General features: G+C 41.3%; 3 protein-coding genes across 5 annotated transcripts; all 3 read right to left on the bottom strand.

Annotated features, from left to right (window-relative positions):
- Positions 1-416: 416 nt before the first annotated feature.
- On the bottom strand, positions 417-11,041 carry nxf1a (nuclear RNA export factor 1a). Its single transcript, XM_041943518.1, has 21 exons — positions 10,801-11,041; positions 10,039-10,246; positions 8,999-9,167; positions 8,829-8,912; positions 8,556-8,660; positions 8,187-8,267; positions 7,261-7,330; positions 6,797-6,885; positions 6,541-6,648; positions 6,316-6,425; positions 3,334-3,370; positions 3,009-3,077; positions 2,762-2,817; positions 2,509-2,616; positions 2,240-2,298; positions 2,009-2,124; positions 1,863-1,905; positions 1,683-1,761; positions 1,051-1,233; positions 903-963; positions 417-807 (listed from the first exon to the last, which is right to left on the bottom strand). The coding sequence occupies exons 1-21, from the start codon at positions 10,826-10,828 to the stop codon at positions 769-771; spliced, it is 1,902 nt and encodes a 633-aa protein (XP_041799452.1). The 5' UTR covers positions 10,829-11,041; the 3' UTR covers positions 417-768.
- Positions 11,042-13,518: 2,477 nt separating this feature from the next.
- si:ch73-22a13.3 (inositol-trisphosphate 3-kinase B) lies at positions 13,519-18,805 on the bottom strand. Its single transcript, XM_041944824.1, has 7 exons — positions 17,906-18,805; positions 16,354-16,438; positions 15,924-16,137; positions 15,253-15,457; positions 15,050-15,151; positions 14,549-14,620; positions 13,519-14,302 (listed from the first exon to the last, which is right to left on the bottom strand). Exons 1-7 carry the CDS (start codon positions 18,803-18,805, stop codon positions 14,051-14,053), a joined length of 1,830 nt encoding a protein of 609 aa, XP_041800758.1. The 3' UTR covers positions 13,519-14,050.
- A 508-nt stretch (positions 18,806-19,313) lies between these two features.
- Positions 19,314-24,295, bottom strand: LOC121611732 (seipin-like). 3 transcript variants are annotated; one of them, XM_041944409.1, is made up of 10 exons: positions 24,224-24,295; positions 23,214-23,475; positions 23,021-23,099; positions 22,784-22,927; positions 22,628-22,663; positions 21,739-21,873; positions 21,539-21,636; positions 20,653-20,779; positions 20,401-20,482; positions 19,314-20,308 (listed from the first exon to the last, which is right to left on the bottom strand). In XM_041944409.1, the coding sequence occupies exons 2-10, from the start codon at positions 23,459-23,461 to the stop codon at positions 20,205-20,207; spliced, it is 1,053 nt and encodes a 350-aa protein (XP_041800343.1). In that variant the 5' UTR covers positions 23,462-23,475; positions 24,224-24,295; the 3' UTR covers positions 19,314-20,204. The 3 variants fall into 3 exon arrangements, with proteins under 3 accessions (XP_041800343.1, XP_041800341.1, XP_041800342.1); XM_041944407.1 differs by having other exon boundaries at positions 23,214-24,276; XM_041944408.1 differs by lacking the exon at positions 22,628-22,663 and having other exon boundaries at positions 23,214-24,276.
- Positions 24,296-24,515: the final 220 nt, after the last annotated feature.

The raw sequence follows: 24,515 nt of genomic DNA, 5'->3' as shown, positions 1-24,515 counted from the left end.
TAAGCTGAACAGCATTTCCATGAGTCCACAGTCCTCATTTCAAACTTTATCTGAAGCTAATATGAGTTTTGGGCTGTCTGCATTCATCAAATCAAGTGGTAATCTTTCTTATATTTTTCTGTGTTTACCTGTGGCTTTGTTTTGGGACTAAAAAAAGGAACATTTTAACCATTTTGTTACACACATAATTGTGTTTACTTACTAGCATTTCCTTTTCAGGTGCTGGGACTGTCCTCAGCAGATGGAGTTTGCTCAGTTGACATGAAGACAAGTATTTAACTTTGTGTATTGACAAAGACCATGAGAAACTGTTGAAAGCTCAAGAGAAAACTAGTAACTGGACCTTACGTTGGGATGTTTCCAAGGTCAAGCATGGACTTTCAGGTTAGATATTTTGTTCTTACTGTAGCTCAAGTGAAATGTATCAAGTGTGTAACAAAATATTTTTTTATTGTTAAACATGATACAACAAATCAACATGAACACAAGGTAAACTACTGGCCATTTGTCTTTATTCCTATGAAAACATGTAGTGATTGCTATACAAATGACCAAATACTAAGGTTACAATGACAACCAAAAATTGTATCATAACATCAGTCTTTGGGTCAAACAGTTGACATTTGACTGTTAAAACAAAACAATAGTTTACATTAGTCAACTTCATCTATATCCTTTTTAATACAAGAAAAGGCAAAGAATAAGGGATAAAAACAAAAGCCATAAATAAAATAACTGCTTTATTTCACAGAGGTATGCTTCAATTCTTCATTTTATGAACGCAATGTCTGGGATCTTGCCTTCTGTCTGCAAGCACAAAGAGGAAAAAGCATTTTAGGGCCTTGCTACAAAAATGATGACATTTTTATGGAGATGCAGGGACTTCAAATAACCCATGTTACCTTTAACTGAGTGAAAATTTGTGCTGCTCTGTTGAAATCCCACTCATTGTCTTGCAGACACCTGTGACAGAATAAGTGTTCAGATATTTTAAGTGAAGTGTTGTCATACATTTTTTTCCAGCGCAAAATGCACAAAAACAAGACTTACTTTTGGGACCATTCCAGGTTCATGCCAGACTTCTGTGAGAAGGCTGTGAGCATCTCTTGCTGTGGTGCTGTGAGGGTGGGGACGGGGCTGGAAGATGGTGTCGGGGCAGGAGCGACGAAGGCTCGGCGGATCTCCTCGGTTGTGGCCATCCGGATGAAAATCTGGTCGTTCACAATGCACAGGCTGTGGCACAGGAGGACCCCAGGAGACACACAATAAGATCTGACTGTTTCAGGTACTTCAGGAGGAGTTCAACCGCTTCCTCTTGGCTTTTCAACACTTATGTTCACCTGCCACATACATTCAACTGCCAAGTTATCAAGCTAAAACCAATGTAGGCAGATGAAACGGCTGTGCAATAAATTTTACTTTTGTGAAAGTCACAGTATTGTTTTTCTTGAAATCGTTAGTTGACTGATATTAGACTAAATTCTCTTGTGCTAGTCAGTGATTTTAGAGCACATGGCTTTTTATTAAAGGCTGTTGTATTACAAGGATGTTTGTCCTCATGTCCAGTTCATTTTCACGAAGATCTGCTTCTGAACTGTTGTTAATAACTTAGTACCATTTCCACAAATATGTAGGCAGTGGAAGATGATACAAACCGTTGGTTAACAGCTAACTAAACTTACCCAGTACTCCCTGCTGGGACTGTGATGAACACTCGAGAGAAAGCCATGGTGGACTCTCGGGATTTACCATCGACAGCAACTGAAAAGAAGACATGACCCAAATTAGTAACAAAATCAACACCACTTATATTTGCAGTGGTTGAGAACAAAATATTAAATCATGATGATGAAACAACTCACCTTCTTTGAAGACTCCGCTCACTGTGAATGAGAGTAGTGTGTTCTGTACATGGAAAACAATTTTGCAGAATTAATACAGAATGATTCAAAGTGAGAGGAAAAAGGTTAATGACAAGTGCTGGCAGATGGAACAAACATGAACTCACGGTGTAGGTGTTCACATCCACAGTAAAGGAGGCGATGTCGTGCTGAGTCTTGGGAAGCTCATTGAGGAAAGCCACAACATTCAGCCGTGTGTGTTTCAGAAGTCGAAACCGTATTGCTAATTGGGGTGAGATTCAGAAAGGGACACATCTCAGAGAAATCTCATATCACAAATATTCAGTCTCAACCATTCAGATGCCATGGCAGGTCAACAGATCAATGGGTAAACTCACTGGAGTCTTTGATCCTCTTCAGGTTTCGAGTGTCTTTATGATACTCTCCTAGACTGCTCCTAAAACCAGAAGACAGGGATGGATGGAGTCAATGTGAGTACAGCCGAGACTCAGATAGAGATGTGCCAGGAGTGGGATCAGAGATAAGAGCAGCCAATGACTGGTGGTTCTACGTAAAACGTCTTTCAATGAATGACTAAAATCTAACAGTAGAAATCAGTACTCTCATATGTATACAGAAGTGTGCGTCTGTGTGTGTGTGTTCTTACCGAGAGGGGTTCTGGGTGGAGTAAGGTGTTGTGAGGGACAATGATGCTCCATCGTGGTAAGCATCCAGGAGTGGCTGTCTGTCCCCTGAGTCATATATGCTGTAGTACCTGCAACACAATCACTTGAGTTAGTTATCTTGAGTCCGTCCCTGTGATCCTTTCCTGCACACAAACATTTTTATGGAGATGAAGTTGCACTGGTTCCTCAGCCACTGTTGTGAGAAGATTTTTTACATAAAAGCAAGAAACTCACTGTTGCAAGAATCGAAGGATGAGAGCCTTGATTTCGTCTGAGCCAAAACAGCTTCCCTGCATTGTCAATTTGAGAAAAAAAAAAATTCATAGAGATGATAACGATCAATGCACCATAAAACTTCTGAAATTTATTACTAAAGAAATAACAAATTGAAGAGCTTCTATGAATGTCACTGCACCAGGAGACATCATCAATACGACAGTTTCTATTAAAATATACAATCCAATGAGATAAAACAAGTAACCTTGCAGGGCGGGATAGTGGTGGGTGTTTCCACATCAAATCCAATGGGCGGTGGGAGGTCAAAACCATCCTATATGAGTAACACATGAGGGAAGACACAAGAGTGAAGAAATGAATTAACTGCTTCTACACTTCATTTAATTAAAACTGTGGACTACACACTGCCGCCTTTATACCAATGTTGATGAAAACACACAATTTCTGCTATACAGGAGATAATAAAGCTATAAAAGATCAAAATGGTGGAATATCAACAGGTCCTTAAAAACAAGATATTTAACCCCTGAGCCCATTTCATTTAGATGTTGCAGTCATTTTTGGCTTACCAGTTTGAGAAGCCGGGGAAACCTCTGACGCACAGCACTGTTACAGGAACAAAAATCAAGAGCAGGAAATTTAGCATCGTAAACCACCTCACACAAAGACAAGTCATGCTCATTATTGTAGATACCACTGTCAGTCACACCTGCTGAACCACTTAATATCATTTTGTGCTGTTCAGTTGATGTCATTTTAAGATGCTACACTTTCACCAACATTTGGGAGAATACAGTCATGTATAGATACAACCCTGATGCAAAAAGCAGTTGGGATGCTGTGTAAAACATAAAACAGAATGTGATCATTTGCTCATCCTTTTTGACATATACTCAAGTGAAATCACTACAATGACAATATATTTAATGTTTTACCTCTGTAAATATCTGTTTATTCTGAATTTGATGCAGCAACATGTTTCAAACAAGTCGGGACAGGAGCAACAAAACACTGGGAAAGTTGTGGAATGCTCCAAAAACACCTGTTTGGATCATTCCACAGGTAAACAGGTTGATTGGTAACAGGTGATAGTATCATGACTGGGTATGAATGATATGATACAAAGGATATTACTACATGGGCTCAGGAATGCTTAATAAAACCGTTGTTTGCAAATGATTGCATTCTGTTTTTTGATTTTTTTACGTTTTACACAGCGTCCCAACCTTTTTGGAACGGAGGTTGTACATGGATGCACAAAGTGTAGCGTACCTACAACCAGTGTCGTAGGGGTTTAAACTCTGAATACAAGTAAATACCCAAACAGACTATCACACAAGCCTTGTACTCCCTTCAGTTTCAAGCTGTGCCTCTCGTCAATTCTCCCACCCTTAAGTGTACTTACCAGCAGATATACTCACCCACTCCCCCAATATGGAGATATACACAGATCTGACATGGGGAAGCAACATAAACATACTTTTGTACAAACACACACACATACAAACATGCAGAGACCCAAGACCTAGCAGTCTGCACTGGAAACCAGTTAACACATCCATGGTAAAACAAAGAGGTTATGCATTGCTGGGAGAGAGGTGTTACCGCTAGTCTCGTGTTAACTTCCCCACAAAACTCTGGCCAAGATGCTGAGGAACAGATGAGTCTACATCACCAAAAAACAAAGCAGGGTCTGGGTAAAAAAAATATAAAGTGAAGTTCACGCAAACACTTGCACATGTAGTCTAACATTCATTAGAGGTGCCAATCACAATTCATCATGTGAGTGAGTTTGTCAGCGTCTGCGCCCATGATTATCAGCAAAGAAAGACGACCTGAGAACAAAGTGGAACAAAAAAAAGAAAGAACAAAAAGACAGCCGGCCTCAAAGTGAGCTGCACCCAGCAGTCCCACCACTCATCCTACAGCCTCCCCCTGCTCCACGAACAAAGCAGTTATCAGTTTAGTATCTCATAGCCACCATCATTTCTGAAGAGATGAGTCTTCATACACTAGCAGTGACTGGACTTCATGCTGTGTAGCCTTTTAATTTTCTAGTTTAATTTGGGCCCAAGCCTCTAATTAAAGAGGGACTGGGAAATCATTAAGCATTCGACTTGAGTGGTAATTCTCTCCTCTGCTCTCTCTCTGCTTAATGGTTGAGCTTTTTGTACTGTCACAGCCATCAGAAACTGGAAGAGGAAGTGTTTTCACTTTTCATTTGACTTGTTTGAAGTAAAACTGAACTTCAATTTCCAGTTCAGAACATATTTCCCTCAGAAGGTAGTTAAGGGTATTTGCCAAACTCTCCACAACATTCACTGAACAGCAGAGGCCTGTTTTAGGCCAAAGAGAAGCAACTTAGTGGAAGTGACAGACTGCCTTTTCTCTCTCTTCATCATTGGTCACTGATAATGACCTGTATCCCCCTCCGCCTCAACCCAACGGCCTTTCCTGTGGAGTCCCGTCTTCACAAGTTCTTCTCTTCATGTTCTCAGTGAGTCAGAGCTCACAGGGACTGAGGCCGAGTAATCGTGACTGTGCCTGCCTTAGGTTGTCCCGGGATTTCGAGGTGGGATCTTACCCGTCATGGGCTATCCAGCCTTCCATACTCGCCTGATACAGGGGGCCGAGTGGGCAAGGGTGCTATGAGGGGAGAGGAAATCATTGGCTGTGGATTTTCTTTGTTTCATCCAAACATTACGACAACTGTGGAGTGCCCTCTCTCCAAAACAAAACCTATACTGTTTTACAGTACTGCTCAAGAGATTGTTTCTCATTCTTACTTTCACAGTAAATTGTGTTGGAGGGTCGTCGTGCTGAATATCTTCTTGTTTTTGTTAAAGTTTCTTCTCGGAGTTACATCTCATCAGCAGCATGATGGTGTTTTACGGCAGTTTATGGGATAGCTAATCAAGATGTCAGCGGGGGAGTGCTGGGTACAGCATCACCGAGAACCATCAAACAGAACAAAGCTTGAAAGGATGCCCCACAGAGAAGCTGAATAACTGGCAGAGAGAGGAGCGCTGTTCAAACTGTGGAGACTTAAAGCAAGCTGAAAGGAAAACAATGTGGAATTGCATTATGGGTGGATGTCCTCTCAGCAACTTTTGGAAGTAAGAAGTGTTTAGTTTGCAGTGTGAAAAGGAATGTTAATCATCAAGTGGAAAGAAACAAGTATAACGAAACCAAAAAGAAGGCTAATTTGAACTAATTGCAAAATATTTTGTTTCTTTTCTCCCTTTCTGTCTCTCTCACAAAGACACACACATACACACAAATACAAGGAGTTAACGGCGAAATGTCAGCTGCTTGTGCTTGGTCCAAAAGTTCATCCATGACTGCTGGGGAAGTGGGTTCAGTAACTGTACAGGTGTCTGACATTAACAAACACAGAGGCTTGCTTGGTTTTCTTATGTAGCACAGTGCTGCACACTTGTTATTCAGGAAAGACTCCTGGACACCCCTTCCTGCACACATACAGTCACACCACAATAAAATAAACCCTCCATAAAATTTTCTCCCCTCACCCCACAAAACCCCTGACTGACCTGATGTATGAGGCCTGATCCTTGAAGAGGTCACACAGAGGGTTCCTGATCAGCCACAGCTCCACCAGCTTCAGGCCCTTCATCTTGTCCAGCTCCCGGTCAGACTTCAGCTGGAAGACCACACAAAAAAAGGAGGGTGTGAGGAGGGTCTAAAAATAAATCAGGCTAAGGGCCTAATTCATGCATGGTTATTATTCTCTAGATCAACTGAGCAGCCAGTTTCACCTCGTTGTGGGAAAGGTTGAGGGTCTTCAGATGAGGCACCTTGGTCACCAGTTCAGCGAGCTCATCCAATTTGTGAATGCGGTTATTACTCAGGTTCAAGCACGTCAGCTGGCAAGAGTCACAGACACGCATGTAAGCACAATTAGTTTGACCCCTTAACTTAATCAGAAAGTAGCTATATTCTGAAAACAGGAAAATGTGTGCCACTTATTTTCCAAGAGAACACGACCAAAAACATTCACTGTATTAATATTACCTCTGGAATGTTTTCTTCAATGATCTTGATGACAGCTTCCATGTTTGTCTTCCTATTCAAAATGACTTCAATGTTCTGAGACACCAGGTCTGTCACATAAAATTAAATTAGCAATCAAAACACTACACAAACATACAAACTTGGAAAAGGATGTAATAGCATTTTCAGCAACCATAATGTAATAGAATAAAGTAATCAACAGACCGCATACACCATCTATTTAATCTTCAATGTAAAACAATATTTCAGCAACCATTTCCTTAGAATACAGTGATTACAACCCTGCCATGCACAATAATTAGCAGAAATCTTGTATAATTCAATGGTTTAACAGCATGTCTGAACAGCTACAACCAGATATTTACTTGTAGCACTAATCTCTCATATATACTGACAGATTCTGGTTTATCTGTGTTCAATGTCATGTCATATATCCAATTTATTTGTTTAAAAGGTATAATCACCTGGGTCTGTTCGGATGTTGTTCAAGTCCAGGGCTTGCTGGGAGCCATCAAAACGCTTTGCCATGCATTGCTGTGAAAGATAGACAGCCAACATAAGAGGCCTCATCTGAACATCAAAAAACTGTCAATATTAAAAGAAGCTTGGTCAAATTCATTTTGATGGGGCTTAAAGGGCAGAAGGATGGGATAATAAACATTTTAGAAAACAAACAAAAGAATGAAGAATCAGAGTTGTGTCTTTGGAATGCCAAACAACCCAAAAGTCTGCTCCTGAGAAAATTTAGCACCAAATTACTTCAAGGACCAAAGATTAAGATTTAGTGCCATCTAGTAGTGAGGTGGCGGACTGCAATAAACTGCGTACTGCTCCCCTTCCAAGCGTGTGAGAGAGCCTGCAGCAGCCGTTAAGAACGTGAAATATGTTCTCTAGAGCCAGTGTTTGGTTTGTCCATCCTGGGCTACCGTCGAAACATGGCAGTGCAACAAGGCGGACTTCATGGAAGAGAACCACCTTCTGTAGATATAAAGGGCTCATTCTAAGGTAGTGAAAACACAATTCCTATTTTAGGTTGTTATACACACAATATTCTGATTATATCCCATTTCTGCCAATACATCCCCCTAAATCCCACTCTCTGAATTTTAATTTCAAAACCACTTCCCACTTCTGTCAGATCAAGTGCAAAGGTGAGCATACCCTTGAATGCATGGAATTAACCTCACTGCAAAAATCATCACCACCTCATATTTTTCTTATCAATATGAATCTACTTTTTAGTTCATGTGTTTTGATCCGTACCCACTCGTCACAGAGACCAAGTGAAATTCTAACCAGTGTTTGTGACATTAACAGTCATTTAATAATATCACTATTGACACGGCCCCGTTCAGACTCTTCAGATAGTTTATTGAATCCTGTAGCTCACCCTCAGGTGCTCCAAGTGTTCAGGCTTCAGGTCAGAGAGAAGGAAGGATGGTGGAGGGCTGGGATTGACATGCACTTCCACCTTGAAGAGACAAATATTTGTTGGCATTACAGTGATTGATAAACAAAGACATGCAGTAAATATGCTGAGTTTTAGGTTAAGTGTGATTTGTGGTTATTCATTATATAGACGTCACAATTGCAAAGTAGACAGGGCAAGAACTTAATGACAGTGCAGTCATTATATTCAAACTGCTGGTAACAGTATAGCATGTTACCATGATCTGACAATGCTTATGAGAAGACTGATCATTAAGGATAGACTTTCTGCAGCAGTAAGAGTGACATTTCTTTTATTACCCCAACACACCTTATATCCATCGGAGTCTGTTATCTTGTGGGAACATTTGTGCAAGGCACTGGCAGTAGCCGAATCGTCCACATAGAAATGACCCCTGTTATGGTCAACGTGGTACTGGACAGAAGGAGGGAGAAAGAGGCTTAATCAATATTCATATGCACAAAGATGGTAAAATCTTCAGCTAAAAGGTACAATTCATGATGCAAAATACACACACAGAGTTACAAGCACAGGGCTAGCTCAAGTTTATAGTTTGATATAAAAAAAAGTGCTGAACCTCACCTGTACAGGTGTGAAGGGAACTGAACAGATGTTCTGAAGCGCTGTCAATAACCATTTCTTGTCATATTTTCTTCCGTGTGGTATCTGTTGAACAGAAAATTAAATAAAATAAGATCTCTTTTGACAGGTTACAAGCATGGATGTCCTGTGGTGACTGTTACACTACGCACCGTTACTTTGTACCAGCCTGAACGGGGTTTCCCTCCTCCTCCACTGCTGCCTCCTCCACCCCTGTCTCCTCTAAAGCCGCCTCCTCTGCCACCTCCTCCTCCTTTGCCTTGTCGCCTGTCTCTGTCAAACCGCCCATCGCCTTTTCGAAAAGATCTTCCATATGGGTTGCTAAAGAAGACAAAACACATATATTTTTATTTCTAAAAACTAAACATGTATTTCCCCAAGAGGAACCAGGGTCTAAATTTTGTTCCTCTGCCATAGTACCTGGATCGCCAAAAAGTTGCTCCTCTGTGGGCTGTATCTTCCAATCACCCAGGAACAACTGAAGCCGAGTTTGTACAACATGGAGTTTCTAAATTTTTATGTAAATAGCAAGTCCTAAGAGTAAAGGTGTTGTGTTGCGTCATAGCAGCACCCAAAAAGTTTTAACAGTGTATAAACATACTGTGCATTTTCATTTTAAACAAATAGCTCTGCTCACATTCATTATTTCTCACCTATCTATAGGGCTTTTTTCTAACCACTACTGATTTGTTTTGAATTCACACTCTACCTCATAAAACATCAAAGCAAAGTGTTCTCTTTTCCTTCATTCTCTTTACTTTTATGACTGTTTGCTAGCTTTTAGGGTGTGTCCTCATACATGTGCTTGATGTGCACCGGATTCAACCAACTGGGGAAACTCTGAGTACACAGTGTACGGTAAATAACTTTACACACACTGGCAGCTGATATTAGTTCGCACCCATTTAAAATGTGCACGTGTTCTATTATTGTTCATTAATTAGTAATAAGCAGTAAATACAACACTCAGTTTCACACTTTCAGTCACACCAACTTTCACTTTTGTTTGTGTTAACTGGGGTATTTTCTGAGCAGGTACTTATAATCCTAGTCCAATTCCCCAAGGCCTCTTTCTAACGTGAAGTGCTTCTTTTGGAGCTTATCAACAAGTCACACTCTTATAAAAATATCTAGTGACAGAGTTAAGCTATCAACAATCAACACCCTGGCACAGTAAGTCAGCCACACTTACAATCTGTGCTGGGAGCTGTTGTCCTGCGAGTTGTCACTCATAGTTACATCTCCATCTGTATCGTCAAGCCTAGACCGTGGCCCAGGACCTCCAAAGCCTCCGGAGTGGCTTCCCCGTTGGCGGTCTCTTCGGGACCTGTCATACCGACCCTTGTGGGAGCCTCTGCCTTTACGGCTGCGAAACTGCGGCGCTGTTCTATCATCATGCTCTGAAAAGGAGAACAGTATTCACAAGTTAGTTTGACTTAAGTATTGGATCACAGACATACATGATCAAATAAAAAACATCAAGTCCTAGCAAAGTTATAAATACAATGCATATAAATCAAACGATTTGACTAAAACATAGCAAATAATGCACTATGATGAGACATTTAAGTTACTCACGTGTCTTTCCACATGCTGCTCATGATCAGTTTTAGCAAGGGAGTTCATGGTGTGATGGGGAACAAAACAACATGCTACAGGACCTAACGCCGCTGACCTCTGCAGTAACTGTAGTCAATACATTCCTTGTTAACATTAACCCATTCTCTGGAATTGTAATAACTGGCCACTAAGTATTGGGTAAATACTTGACGCATATCTATAGAGAAACAAAAGCAGACCTCCAGGGAGCCCAAGATATAATTTTACCTCCTGGGACCACGTAACCAGTGCGTCTGACCTCTCTCCTCACCATAAAGTCTCCACACCCTGATGAAAAACGGTACAAGTGGTACAAACGTGTAAGGTTAGTGGTATAGAGAACAGGGCTTCTTACCGTTGTAGTAATGCCCGCCATCCGCCATATTCCTAGGACAGTGTTAGATTAAAAATAAAACCCACAGCCCTTGCTGTAAAATAATACTGGCAGGGATTCGTTTGTCTCTTTCACGAAACACAAAGGTTAGGCTGTGGAACAAGCTCCAGCATCCCAAGTAGTTCAGAGGTGAGACAAAGGCGACCTCGCCGTAATCGAGTAGCCAGTGTTAAACTAGCTTTTAGCTTAGCTAGCTTTTCCAACTACGCGTTGACGCAAAAAGCGGAAGTACAACTTTTAGACACTTTCCCTTCCGGGGACATAAAATGACGCGGGCAAATGAAACATAACAACTTTTGAATCATGGTGGAACAACAGATTATCTTCAAAGCTGTTGTGAGCTTTGTATGTTGAAAGAATTCATTAACTAACGTTATCTACCGGAGTTTTCAGAGTACTTAGAATAAATATTATCTGCCATACATGCTGTATGGTCTCAAATATGAGCAGGTCACATTATAGTCAGATTTTCTTCAGAATGAAATTTAGCATGCTGTAGAATTATGGGATTATTTTGGGGATCAAAGAAGGCATATTTAAGTTAACAAAGAATGCTGCGTTATACACTAAAATCAGAAGCAGAAAATACACATTACTTTAATAAACTGAATGATCTAATGACTTATATAAAAGGATACTATTTCATAAAAAACGATTTTCCACATGAAGACTTTAAAATCTCTCACACTTTTTGAAATATTCATTTTTTAATTTGGAAATTACATTGAGCCTCTTAAACTTCACATAATATCTGGGCATATTTAATCAACTCCAATAAGGACTTACTCAGAAGTCTCTGTGTCAGGAAGTGACGCAAGATCAGTTTGGACTGATTAGCAGCAAGGTGCAGCAACCGCGCCCCACATTGATGAAGATAGTTTACCTTTATTTATTTTTAAATGTCAAACACCTAAGCCATATCAACACCAGATTTACCCATGTCGGTGTATACTTTAACCCCCATAATTACCCGACTTAAACCGGAGGAAAACCTGTCCAAACCAAGGCTACGTGTCCTGTCAACTTAAATTAATGGACAAACTTACCATCATTCATCACACGGGCTACCACAGCTAGGTTGGCGTAGCTTCTCTGAGAAAAAGTCGGGCCGTCCATCGAGAAAAACTCAACTTCAGCCTTAAAGAAAACCGTCAGAACTTACTTTGTCGTTATTAAAGCATTCAAGAAGAACAGTTACACAAATTCTGTATGTTAATTATCTTAATTCACAATGTAATGTATGCTAATTAAGTTGAAACTATCTTTAGCTAGCTAGCTAACTGTTGGTTTTAGCACGGCGGAGCATCCCGCTGGCCTCACAGACACAATCCCACAATATTTACCGATTAATTTATTTTACGGTTGTATTATTTCTAGTGATGATGTAGGAAACAACTGCGTCTGTCTGCTTCCTCCGCCGGAGTCTGTTAGACTGTCCCGCTCATCTTTCTCCACCACGAACAACAACATTGCGCCACCTGCTGGACAGGTTTCAACCAAGTCGACTGACGACTGGAGTCAGGATCAAGTAACTGGTCAAACTTGTCAAACCACATTTGTGTGCCTGATAAAGTACACCCAGTTGCCAGTTTATTAAGTCCACCTAATTAAGATTAATACAACAGTCATGAAATAAATCTAATCTCTGTGAAGGTTAGACTATTGTGTTGAAACTTCTTAAAAAGCTGTTGGCTCATCTTTACGGTCATTTGTATTGCATGTTTGTGGTGCTGCTGTATTGTGTTGCAGTATTCAGAGAGGTGTGTCTAATGTTTGGTCAACCCTCGTTGGTAAAAATTGGGTGGACAAAATATTAGAAACATCTGTTTGAAACACCTCATCACTCCAAACTACAGTTTTTTTTAAATTAGCGATTTAAGACAACTTAAATTGAGTATTATAAGTTCCACAAAGGTAGGATTTATTGCAAGGCTCTTATATTTGACCCCATAATTTTTAGTAAGCTGTACCTCATAAACTGGCAAATGAGTGTACAGTGCTAATAATAAAGTCTGATAAATGTCAGTTATTCTGTCTAGAAAGTTTGAATAAGTTAAATGCACTGCTGAATGGTATCATCAAAATAACTATTTTAATAGAGAAATAGTCAAAGAAAGTTAAACAGAACAAAATGGAGCATAATATATTGCCTTAGTATCCGGAGCAATATGTCAGCTTGTTCCAGCTGTCCTTTGAAGCTATATGACATGTTATGGCTGCACCTTTCCATTAAATGTGCATCATTTCATACACATTTCACCCAGCTGCTATGTTTGGAAACTTTAGGATTTCCACTAGAATTTAGCTTTTGATATGTAGCACATATATAATTAGGTAAGTTTATGTGTGACTATATACTATGTTTTGATGTGCTGATACAGTACCATTATTTCTTTTGCCTCTGTTTGTAATTTATTTGTGTGTAACCTATTGGGGATTTAATATGAAATTATAAGTGTGGATGGTTTGAGTATTAAGGTTATGGGCATATGAAAACTCAGCAGACAGCAGCATTTATTGTTTATTTGACTTAGTTTGGACTGTCCAATATGTGATGGTGTTCTGTGTCATTTAACTGTATACAGCCGGTAAGACCAGGAAAAGACATTTCAGCTGCATGATATGTAAATAGTTGAAATCACTTATAGTAATAAACAACACAACGTTCTATCAATATATCTTCATCTGTTTATAAGCATGTTTAGTCTTTTTAAGATTTACTTATAACAACATGAGGCTGTTGAACCATTTGTGCAGATTCATTATGAGTTTCCTTTGCTGCTGTAAACAAATAAGCGTAGCTTGGGTTGCAACACAGGTGAGTTTCTGCAGACCAACCGCATGAAAAACAGTTAGTAAGAAAAAAAAGCATTCACAGGTAAAGAGAGTACATTTTTGGCCCTTTATGAATGATAGAAAAAAAGACTGAAGTATCTTAAATCTGTGACAAAACACCGTCTCTGCAGTATTAAAAATTGCAAGACAACCACATCACATTTCTATGGATTTTAGCTGATATGTTTGAATTTCCTCGTTCCTCTTCCTCAGCCTGTGAAGACACATCCCCCCTAAACAAATCCTCCTCTGTTGTCTCTTCAAGTGAATGAAATGAGGCAGCAGTAACAGTATTTTTTAATGTAACAGTAGCTGCTTTGTCCACCGGATGCTGAATGTGACTGTTGATAAAGGGGCGTCTCAGCCACAGTGTGCTTCATGTAACAGTCTTTTCTCCTCTGCAGCCGTCCTCCTGCTGCCAGGAGGCCACGCTGATGGCCTGGCTCAGAGAAGTGATGAGGGAGGTCAGGCCGATGAGGTAGCCGTCTTCTCTGCTCCCCTCTGCCCATGGGATGTCGTGCAGGAGCCCGCTGGTGTCGGGCACGGGGGTTGTCTTCCCAAAGTCTATCATCCATACGCTGGCCTTGCTGCTGTGGTCGTGGACGAAGAGAAGCGAGCTGCCAATCACCTGATCAGGTCAGATGGAAACGTATGTAGATTCATTGTGAGGATATGAAGTAAGATTGAATTTGAGTGAGGTGAATATAGGCTGGATCAGCAGAAAACAACAACTCTGGCCTCAATGTGGTCTAATTTTTTCTGTTCCCTCTGTTATTTAATATCTGCCATTTCCATTCCATGTTTTTTCACTTTCAGCTTATATCATTTAAAACAGAATATAATAACGAGAAGATTTGTCTGTAGGTAAACAAACCTCGTGGGTTCTGAAAAATAGTGAATTCTTCAGTGCATCACTCAGGGCCAGCAGTCTGGAGTGGTACGCTTTCTGAGGACACAGACGGGTCAAGTTTAGCACCAACAAATAGTGCATACAAAACAGGGTAAAAGATTAATGAAATGAACTGAGTAGAGTGGACATCAAGTTCTTCAAGTGACAAGAAGTCAGTAGTGAAGATTAGGGAAATTTTTTTTTAGATATTTTCCTTTTCAGTTTTCAGTTCTTTGCTTGTTCAACATAATTATGTTTTCATAAGTGTTTGTTGTTGGCTTAGTTTTTTAAAATTTTATCTTCATTAAAAAGTTTTTAAGACAATGCTTGTGTTGAGTGATGTGGTAGTTTCTTGGGTTGTAGTGTTTTCATGAGGTTAGTGATTTCAAAAAAAAAAAATTGCTGGAAATCACAATATGATAGAGGATGTTTTCTGAAGGAAGAGAAGTGTAATGTAACTATGTAAATGTGGTAGAAAGAACTGACCAGGATGTCCAGCTGACTCCTGGTGAAGTAGAGCAATGCCTCTGTGACCTGAACTAAAGTCAGAATGTTCCTGAAGTCCCGTCGGACGCTGCCGTCCTCCATCTGACTCGCAGAGAAAAGAAACACAACAGAAAACATGCAGAGTTCAGGTGTTTTTAGGGTAACATGAGCCGCGCTGTGATTTTACTGGCCTGCACTCCTACCATGATGCCCTCTATCCTGAAGCCCAGCGTGGACGTAGAACTGGTTGCATCCCTCCACTGAAGGTATCGGCACTTGGTCACCCCTTTCTGCGCGTGTTCCTCTGCTGATGGAGCAGACGGGTCTATTTTCACCATCTTTTGGTACATGTCACTCCGCAGGGGGGCCTTGAGCCGGGCTTTGATCAGTTCCTCCTCCTGGTATGTCCTGAGGAGCAAACTTTAGAGTTATATCTATCTATCTATCTATCTATCTATCTATCTATCTATCTATCTATCTATCTATCTATCTATCTATCTATCTATCTATCTATCTATCTATATATATATATTGCTACAGGCCAAAACTAAGATGAAAAATGTATGTTTTGTTGGGATTTCCAATGTCAGTGTTCTGAGTTAACACTTAATCAAGTTAAAAATTTAGTTATTTATAAGACCTAAATTAATTTCAACGTGTCAACTAATCCATCAGTTTTCACTTTCCACATTATGTTAGTGCTGTTTTTACACAAGTTTTCAGATTATTATTCTCACGCAGCACAACTGCAGCCCCTCATCTGTTAAGTACACTAATTTCTACAGTTTCAGCATTTAAGATTGAAGATTAATCCTGCAGCACAGGACTGGACTGGTCAACGCTGGGATACAGAAAAAATTGCTCTCAAGCCTACCGGACTCCCATCTTGCAGTCCATGATGACAGGTCTCCTCAGCCCACTCAGCAGGTCCTCCAGGCGGATGTAGCAGTGCTCCCCCCTGTTGACCAGGCCGTGGTACTGCGGGACAAAGGGTCTCAACGTATCTCCCATTAGGGATTCCAGGCAGTTTGCCTCCACTTCGCTGTACAGTTTCAACACCTCCCCTCCGTCACTCAGCTGGAAGTTACCTGGTGAGCAGCAAGAAAGGGATAAGGAGTTATTGTTTATCCATGGGATTATCAATGAGTGTGCATAACATTTGATTTTTCTGAATAAACTCAAAGTGCAGGGTGGTCCAACTAGAACACAAAGTGTTTCTCTTAGTCCCTGAAAAGCTGACAGCTGTAGACATGATCACAGCAGCGTGTTGATGAACTGTTTCGGATGAACTGCAATAAACGTGCCTTGATGTCCAGCCAGCTGGACCCAGGAACTCTGCCGCCGCATTGACCAGTGCATCATCGTCAGGTAGGTTTTCCAAGAGCGGCACTGAGGCACAAAAGAAGAAAAGATTATGTTGTTGTCTTCATGTGCACTGAACATTGAGAAGGGAACGTGTATGCTGTTCCTGTCCACTACAGCAGCAATACAACATACATTTTTTATACAGCTGATTGTGTTCAGGGTCTGGAGCCTAGTCCACCATATATTGCTTTTAAAAAGGCAGGTTACGTCTTTGACAAGCCAACAGGTGTCAAGCATACAGACAAACACATTTACCTGCAGTATATTCAAAATAAACCTGAATGTCTGCATGCATGCAAGTGGAACAGACCCATCCAAGACCTTGTTACTGTGAGGCGACTGAGCTCAGCTGCTGCACTGACCTATTATGGACATGAGCATCTTCTTCTGAAGGCTAATGCTCCGATGTATGGATATCAACAGGTTCCCACCTGTGATTTTTCATGCCCACTAAAACCATTTCCCAATCCTTCGTATGCCTTTTGCACAGCAAACATTTCAATTTGTCAGAGCAGGAAAAACACAGGTCTTACTAACTCTATTCAAGTCTCCCACTCAGCCATGGCAATGTGACTGTGAGCCAGCATGCACAATAGCAGGACCCTGAAACCAAAGCAGCAAAATGGAATTCAGCCATCCTTCATTTTTGTGATGTACGGCAGTGTTTTTCCTACTGCGACATGTCAAAATGTCTGGCATGAAAATGGTCCGTGGAGGAGCTTAAGCCAAAAAGCCTCGGCAAATGATTACATGCAAATGTATTTCTGAATTCTCTGATCTCTCCTTTCGAGGAAATAAAGCCCACCACCGTCTGAAAATCTATAGCAGATTGAGAAACAATTGTTGGGGCACATTATACAGCAGAGGCACATCTTAAGACCTCTGTCAAAAACTGTTATGAGCAGGTTCGGTGTTTACAAACAGAACATACCTCGACAGTTATGATCTGTTTTGTATATACACAAAACAGCTGCCACCAAGCACAGGCACGGCCAGTGAAAAACCAATAAACCAAGGGCCAACATGGGCCTGAGCATGCTCAGTAGAGACGCTGTTACAAAATGAGTTTGCCGTTTGAAGAAAAAGCCTATTTGATGTTTTGTGCTATTTGTTGCTATATCTGATTTCTCTGTTCCCAGTGCTGTTACATTTAGTCCTTATAAACTACTCTCCAGTGTCTGACCATGCAAAATGCAGACTGCACTGAGAATATCTACTCCCCAGTCGTCCTCCCACCATCTGCTCCCCTCTGGCCTCATATCTGTTGCAGCAGCAGCAGCCAGGCATGCAAACACCATTCAAATCTGACCTCGTCAAAGTCCTCTTTCAAGCCCATGCAAATCACCAGGACCACAGGTGCAAAGAACAGTTGAGAAATATAGTTTTAAGCCTCTTCTTTGGAAAACCAGAGCAGCCACATGCACAGGTGTGATGTGAAGTGTGTATGCTGGGATGTCAACTGCCAAAAATGAAAATGAAGCCCTTTCTCACCTTCCTGAACGTCCTCCTCTTTGAACCTGCGTCCTCTCCTTCGCTAAAGACCTCATCACTCTCTGCTGAGGAGAGGTTGATGGAGGAGCAGGAGGAGGTGGACTTGTGCAAAAGCTTGGAGAGGATCGGATGTGGGGTGGACCACTGGTGTGTTGCGGGGCCCTCAGCCATTTCAACCTCTGGGGTCTCCCCGCTCCCCTTGTTCTCTCCCTCCACGGCTGAAATAGGAGATCTCTTCATCTCCTCATCCTCTTTTTCCTTTCTCTCTATCTCCAAACTCGAGTTTCTACCCCTGCAGTGTTTCCACTCGCTGTTTGTGCCCCCTTCCGTGTCCTTGTCATCATGCTCCCTCTCTCTTCCAGTCTCTTCTACCCTTCTTTTCCCACTCCACCTCGTGCGCTCCCATCCATCTGGATCAGCTTCGTAGCTCCCCCCTAACCTCTCCCTCCTCCTCATCCTCCATTTCGACCTCACTTCATCCCGTGCACATCTTGTGTTCAACTCAAAGCCCTCTTTTCTGTCTCTGCCTTGAGCCGACTCACTCTCTCCATCCCTCACCATGTCTTCCTGTCTGAGAGAGGAATGGGAAGCGATGCTCAACGCGGAATTGAGCACACTATCCCCCTCTTTGTCTTCTCTGAGTCCTCCTATACACTGATTGTAAGGGGGGAAACTTTTTGTTGACTGGAGTCTGGGTCTGGATCTCACTCTGACCCTCCTGCAGCTGCTGGAAGGTCCTTCGCTGATTGTCTGATGTTGGCGCGTCTCATCTGATGGTCTGGCAGAAAAGTCATGAGCTTGGTTGCCCTCCGTCTCCATGTTCATTCCCTCCATGTGATTATCGTCTGCCATGTCCATGTCTGAGTCCAGTGCGGAGCATAGATGGTCGCTCTGCTCCATGGTCCCAACATGTGCTTACACAAAACAAGGAAACGTTAACAAGAGATGCACAGTTTTGAATATGTTTGAGGAAATGCATTTACTAAGTCTAAACTCTAACATAACCTCAGCAGTATTTCTAAGTTTTCAGAACTATAAAACTACAAATGATCTAACTTACCTGGCCCTACCTGTGCCTGCCACCTGTTAGGCTTGTGTGATAGAAAGCTCTGCGCCTTCCGAGCAACGTCCCTCTCTCATTCTCCCTGCTGGTGCCATATTTTGCATGCAGTGACGTTATTAAGTTTCCAAAGCTTCAGAGCCGCAGGCCACGAGGCCACCAAGGAATGACAGATGTGACCGTGTTAGACAGCAGGGTGTGAAGTGGGTGAGGTGTCCTCACACCAAATATGAGTGCGTGCTTTGTTGGTGAGCTGTTTTAGGGTGGTGTTTTCTGACTATGCATAAGATTAAACAAATAGACAGATGGACAATTTTAAACAGGTTTTATTGCGACATTCAAACAGAGTGTGCTTTATAAGGAATTCACAGCCAAGTAATACACATTGTGGCTTAAAACTTGAACAACTGAAGATATTTTTCTGTAGTTAAAAGAGATGCAAACAAACAGGTTGACATTTTAAAGTGGCATGTCAGCCTGCATCATAGTAGAACTTGCGACCTTAACATTTCAGAGCTGGAAAAAAAAACAGGAAAACAGGAAACAGCTGGTCTTTGTTTAATTTTTAATATCTTTTTTGTGTATTTACTTCAAATGAATGGAGACCCAGACTGTTCAATGTTAGATAAATAAATATATATTTATATGCAAATAAATACAGGTCTAATATGTGGTATAACCATGAAAATGTCAAACTAATTAATACATTTTTAAAACTCACACATAAATAAAAATGGACATTGGGGAAAACTGCATTATGACATTAGAGCAGAATTAATGGAATGAACTTATGGAATGAAATACAAATAACTCACAAAATACTATATTACTGTGAAAAGAAGCAGGTGGAAATAGCAATTCACTTTTCCATGGCTGCATTACATGTTTTGACTGTTTATTCATATGGTGATTTATTTCATACCGTCCTGTGTATTCAAGAAATAAAAGTAACAAAAATGACAATGAGAGATTTGTACGAAGTGATAAAGTTTCTGATAAGTCAGTCCCATAAGTCATTGGGTCCTGACATTAAAGTTGAAACACCTGTGTGAGATAGCTCAAACAGGGCAGCTCAGGCCATCAACAAGTCTGTCAGTCGGTGGTGTGCGGGAGCTCTGTGAGTCATTTTCAACCGCATAGTATTCCTCTTCAGTCTTCATCCTTGCATCTGGCTCTTCTCCCTATCCTATATTAATGGCCTCAGGCTGCCTCTGATTCATTTATTGACCATGTATCTATCTATCTGTTATGCACCTCTGTGCCGTCACCAAAGTGCAAATGGGGCTTCTCCTGGCTCAGATTTGTGGGGGTTATCTGGAGGGGACCCAGCAGCTCTGCAGCACCTGTCAGGGAATTTATCCTTGTAGTCAGTACCAAGTGGCTGATGCAATTAGCTTGAATAGTGTTGAAATTCTGTGTGCCTGTGTTTCTGTACCTGCAGCTGCATCTTTTTCATCCTCTTGCTGGTTGTAGTTCATGTTATTCTCCCTATCTGACAGCAGTCCATCTGTTCTGAACTGTAAACAAGGAAAACAAGCACAAAGAGCGTGTCAAGTCTGAGCTATACAACTCCTGGGAGGAATCTGGTGGTAAGCCACACTCGCTTCAGCACAAACTCATGAAGTGTGCAGCCCTGCAGCTAAAGACGGGCTCAATATTGTGTGCAGTAGTGGGCGTCTTGTCTCACCTGCTCTAGACCCCATTCAAATCTTAACAGCCGCATGTAGCTGAGGACCAAGAGGAGGCTGAGGAAGACAAAGTTGCTGGACACACCCACAAGTGCAGATAGAAGAGGGAAGTTGAACAACAAGTATCTGAGGAAGAGGGGAGAAAAACAGTCACACAGCTTTACAGTAATTATGATGTGAGGACTAGGCTACTATATCATCATTGTACTTCAGTAGAAGTACTAATACCACACTGTGAAAATACTCCACTCCTTAGATACTGTGAGTATCCAAGTATTATGAGCAACATTCACAAAAAGAGGAAAAATAAAAGTACTCATTGTGTGTAAAAATGCCCCCTGTCCGTATTTTAATGTGATATAAGATGTTTTTGGATTAATATACTGCTGCATCACTATGTATGATGCATTTTACTGCTGTAGACATTTAAGGTTGAACTCATTTTAACTACTTCATGTACTTGTGGGTGGTTAAATCCCCAGCAATGTATCATATTCTATAAGATCCCCATATGCTTGTAGTGTTGCAGTCCTGTGAGATTCACGTATTTATAAAAGTCAACTTTTCATGCACTTAGAAAAGCAGCCCTGTTTTCTACTTTGTGACGATGCATTTTCCAGCTAAGAGAATTTCAGAATTTGAAATTTCAAAATCAACCCATAAATGAAGTGGAATACATTGTACAATATTTGCCTCCGAGATGTAGTGGAACTGAAGTACAAAGTTGCATAAAATGGAAATACTCAAGTACAGCAAATTTTTTTGCTTTCTTCTCTGCAATGCTTCATCATCAGATGTACTGTATGTTACTGTCAGATCTATTAAACACATGGTGTACACATCAGTTTAATGTGCAGGCATGTGCACCATGCCTCTGACTCTTACCGTATACCAGTGAAATGAGCATGAATGTAGAGGTGAGATGAGTAGATCTGCACCCTGTTGGACAGGATCTCAATGACAGCAGTGGCCGAGGGGACGTACTGTACATGGAGAAAAACCCAATAGGTTGACTTTAACAAAACGCTTGCTATTCAAGCACACTTGCACATGCTAACACATTCACAAAGCAGTGCAGGGCTCACAGGGTCGTCCATGTAGTCTGAGAAGAGCTCCACCTCCAGCACTTGCTTCTGCTCGGTGACTCCACTCAGAAACGCCGGAAGGAAGAGCAGCGTTCCCAGGTACCTCAGCAGGTCTGAACGGTATCGCAGCATGGTCTGACCAGGGCAGGACAACACAGTCACCCTGACATATACAGCTGCAGCAACAACACAGTACACAGTGTCCTGCGGATGAATGAATCTGCTCTTTCCTTACAAATGAGTGATGGCACATCCCCAGAAGATATTTTCAGTGATGAATATTTGGTAAAGGATGCTTGGTGTGGTAATGGATGCAGAAGTTTCGCCTTCTGTATAACTCAATGATTGAGCTGTGTGCTCAGTTTAATGAATGCTAACAAAAGCTGATCTCGGTGGACTCAATACGGCCCTCCGCACAGTGTTATTAAAATTTTTTTGAGGTGGATTAGTATATATGGAGGTGCAAGAATACACAAGAAAGCACTGTAAAATGTGAAGCAGTCCAATACAAAAAACACCTCTAAATATAAGCTCTGAAAAAATACCAAATCAACACGCCTTTGATATAGTGTCAGGCTTTAAAAGAAGTATTTATTAGAGGACTGTTGCATGCATTTGCATTACAATGTATTTTTTTATGATTACTCGTAAAAAATACATTGCATTGTTTAGTGCCTGCAGGCAATGATGGCGTCCCTCACACTTCTAACTACACTGAAAGAGCTTTACTCCCACCGTGTGTTTGTATCAGTCATTAGCTCACACGTGTCCTGACCACTGAGATCACCTTCTGTCGCGGTAGAACTCTGCAGCAAGCGCAAGCAGCCCTAATCTGGCTCCAACCAAGCCGTGTGATTAAAAGGTTATTGTGCGTCAGAGCTGTACTCACAAAGCGAGAGCTGGAGGCGGACGGCAGTTGTCTTGCCTGAGAGACACACAGCAATGCAATAATGAATCAGTGGAGTTTGCAGGAACTAGAAGCATTATTTGATTGTATGTACACTTGTTGCAACGCAGAAGCTGAACAGATCTTATTGCAACTTACAGAGCGAGCAGAGGAGGCAACTTGCCCTCCATCCTGGGAGAAACAGGCTATTTTGATCATGAACATCCCCAGTTCCTGATTGACCAGAGAATCAGGCATTTCCAGCTGCAAAGAGATCTGATAGGCCTGGCCGACTGTCAGCACCTGAATGTGCATTTTATAAAGATTACAGAATTCTATGAATAGATGAATTTTTAATACACGGACAGAGATTCGCACACTCTTGTTCATACGTACGCGTTTCTTGTTCCTCATCAGTGAGATGTTGGCCATTGGATAAGAACATAAAAAAGAGGCAGGAGAGTCACAGTCTGTCCTGCAGACGAAAACATGAATGACTGAGTGAGAGTAAAAGCAAGAAAGACGGACTCAAACACACAGTAACTGCTGTCTATTTCTAATGAGGATGACCAGGACTTCACATACACACCTGTGGTAATAGTGCACATCTGTGGAAAAAGCTGCTTTGGGCATGTAGGAGTAGTAGAAGCTCCCGTATAAAAAGGTGGCAGTCCAGAGGAGCAGGAAGACAAAAGACAACACAACAAAGCTCTGTATGATTCTCTGACGGATGCGTAGCATCGCCATGACGACACAATACTGGAGCCTCAGCAGCGCCCGACCAATGAGGACTGATGGTTCATCATCTCCTGGGCGCAAATAACTTTCTTGATCCATAACACCAGAAACAGCTGCAAAACCGAAGATCAAATACAAACAAACAAACAAACCCAGGAAGATAAATGCAACCACATTACAAGCATGTTTTGAAAGGTAAACGAAAGAAGTGATCAAAAGGATCATGCTGACTTGATTAGTCTGGAATGTCACTGAAAAAGTTTTCTGGCTCTGAAAAAAGAAAGATATCTCAAGCACTGTCTGTTTCACACTGCAGAAAACTCAGTGTGGTTGATGATATGACCTCATTGAGCATAAAACACAAGCAACATGTTGATTGTGCTGAGAGCTGTGCAACCACCAAGTCCAATCTGAGTCACAAGCAGAGGCCTTTCATATCAGATGACTCCAAACTCAACTGGCGCTCTGACTGTATTACATGTATCAAGAAGCACAGAAGCAAATAAGAAATGGGACGTTTCAGCACAATTTGTATTGTATAAAAATGTTGATAGATCAATGGTATTATATCGATAGTCCTCAGTGGACACTAAGTGTCCGTAAATTTAATCTGTCTATTTACTCATTTCATGTAACTTTGATATTTGCTGATATTTCAAAAGAGGAAGGGAGTTGCAACTTGCTCAACACATATCCAGATCAAGAGTTACGCCAGTAAGGGTTATAGCGATGGGATACTAAAGCATTTTTAACTCAACATCCAAATCAGCATTTCAACAAGGCAGTCTAATTCAAATGTCCATGTGGTATACAACAGCAGCATGCCTGCAACAGTAGTCTGTCTTGCTATAAAAAACTCACCTCTGGCCAACTATGAGCTGTTAGGAAATTACCTCTCCTTTCCCCGAAGTCTGTTGCTCCACAGCTTGACACGGTCTTGATGAAATGCTGTGAACTGAAAACAACAATAACTTGTCCTTAGCTCCTGAAAAGCTGCCATTGGACAGGGCTTAGCCCATCCCATATGAAGAGAGATGCTGCTGCCAAGTGGAACAGAGTTCTTAGAGTTGAACATGATACTGACAACAGAGCCAAGGCTATTTGGTTTTGGCACCTATTAAAAACTGATTGATTCTATATATAAAGCAATAAA

The sequence above is a fragment of the Chelmon rostratus genome, chromosome 9 (genome assembly GCF_017976325.1).
Source record: "Chelmon rostratus isolate fCheRos1 chromosome 9, fCheRos1.pri, whole genome shotgun sequence".
NCBI classification, from domain to species: Eukaryota; Metazoa; Chordata; class Actinopteri; order Chaetodontiformes; family Chaetodontidae; genus Chelmon; species Chelmon rostratus.
This window is presented reverse-complemented; position numbering and strand designations above follow the sequence as displayed.

What these genes read in the sequence shown, in the direction of transcription:
- si:ch73-22a13.3 (XM_041944824.1), bottom strand. Translation starts at nt 18,805, where the DNA reads ATGGAGCAGAGCGACCATCTATGCTCCGCACTGGACTCAGACATGGAC. An exon ending in GACTGCAAGATGGGAGTCCG is followed by an intron (nt 15,458 to 15,923) that starts GTAGGCTTGAGA and finishes TTTGCTCCTCAG; the next exon opens with GACATACCAGGAGGAGGAAC. An exon ending in TCAGGATAGAGGGCATCATG is followed by an intron (nt 15,152 to 15,252) that starts GTAGGAGTGCAG and finishes TCTGCGAGTCAG; the next exon opens with ATGGAGGACGGCAGCGTCCG.
- LOC121611732 (XM_041944407.1), bottom strand. Translation starts at nt 23,587, where the DNA reads ATGATCCTTTTGATCACTTCTTTCGTTTACCTTTCAAAACATGCTTGT. An exon ending in GATGTGCACTATTACCACAG is followed by an intron (nt 23,100 to 23,213) that starts GTGTGTATGTGA and finishes TTTCGTCTGCAG; the next exon opens with GACAGACTGTGACTCTCCTG. An exon ending in CCGCCTCCAGCTCTCGCTTT is followed by an intron (nt 21,874 to 22,627) that starts GTGAGTACAGCT and finishes TGCCCTGGTCAG; the next exon opens with ACCATGCTGCGATACCGTTC.
- nxf1a (XM_041943518.1), bottom strand. Translation starts at nt 10,828, where the DNA reads ATGGCGGATGGCGGGCATTACTACAACG. An exon ending in CAGGCTGGTACAAAGTAACG is followed by an intron (nt 8,913 to 8,998) that starts GTGCGTAGTGTA and finishes TCTGTTCAACAG; the next exon opens with ATACCACACGGAAGAAAATA. An exon ending in CAGACTCCGATGGATATAAG is followed by an intron (nt 8,268 to 8,555) that starts GTGTGTTGGGGT and finishes TGTCTCTTCAAG; the next exon opens with GTGGAAGTGCATGTCAATCC.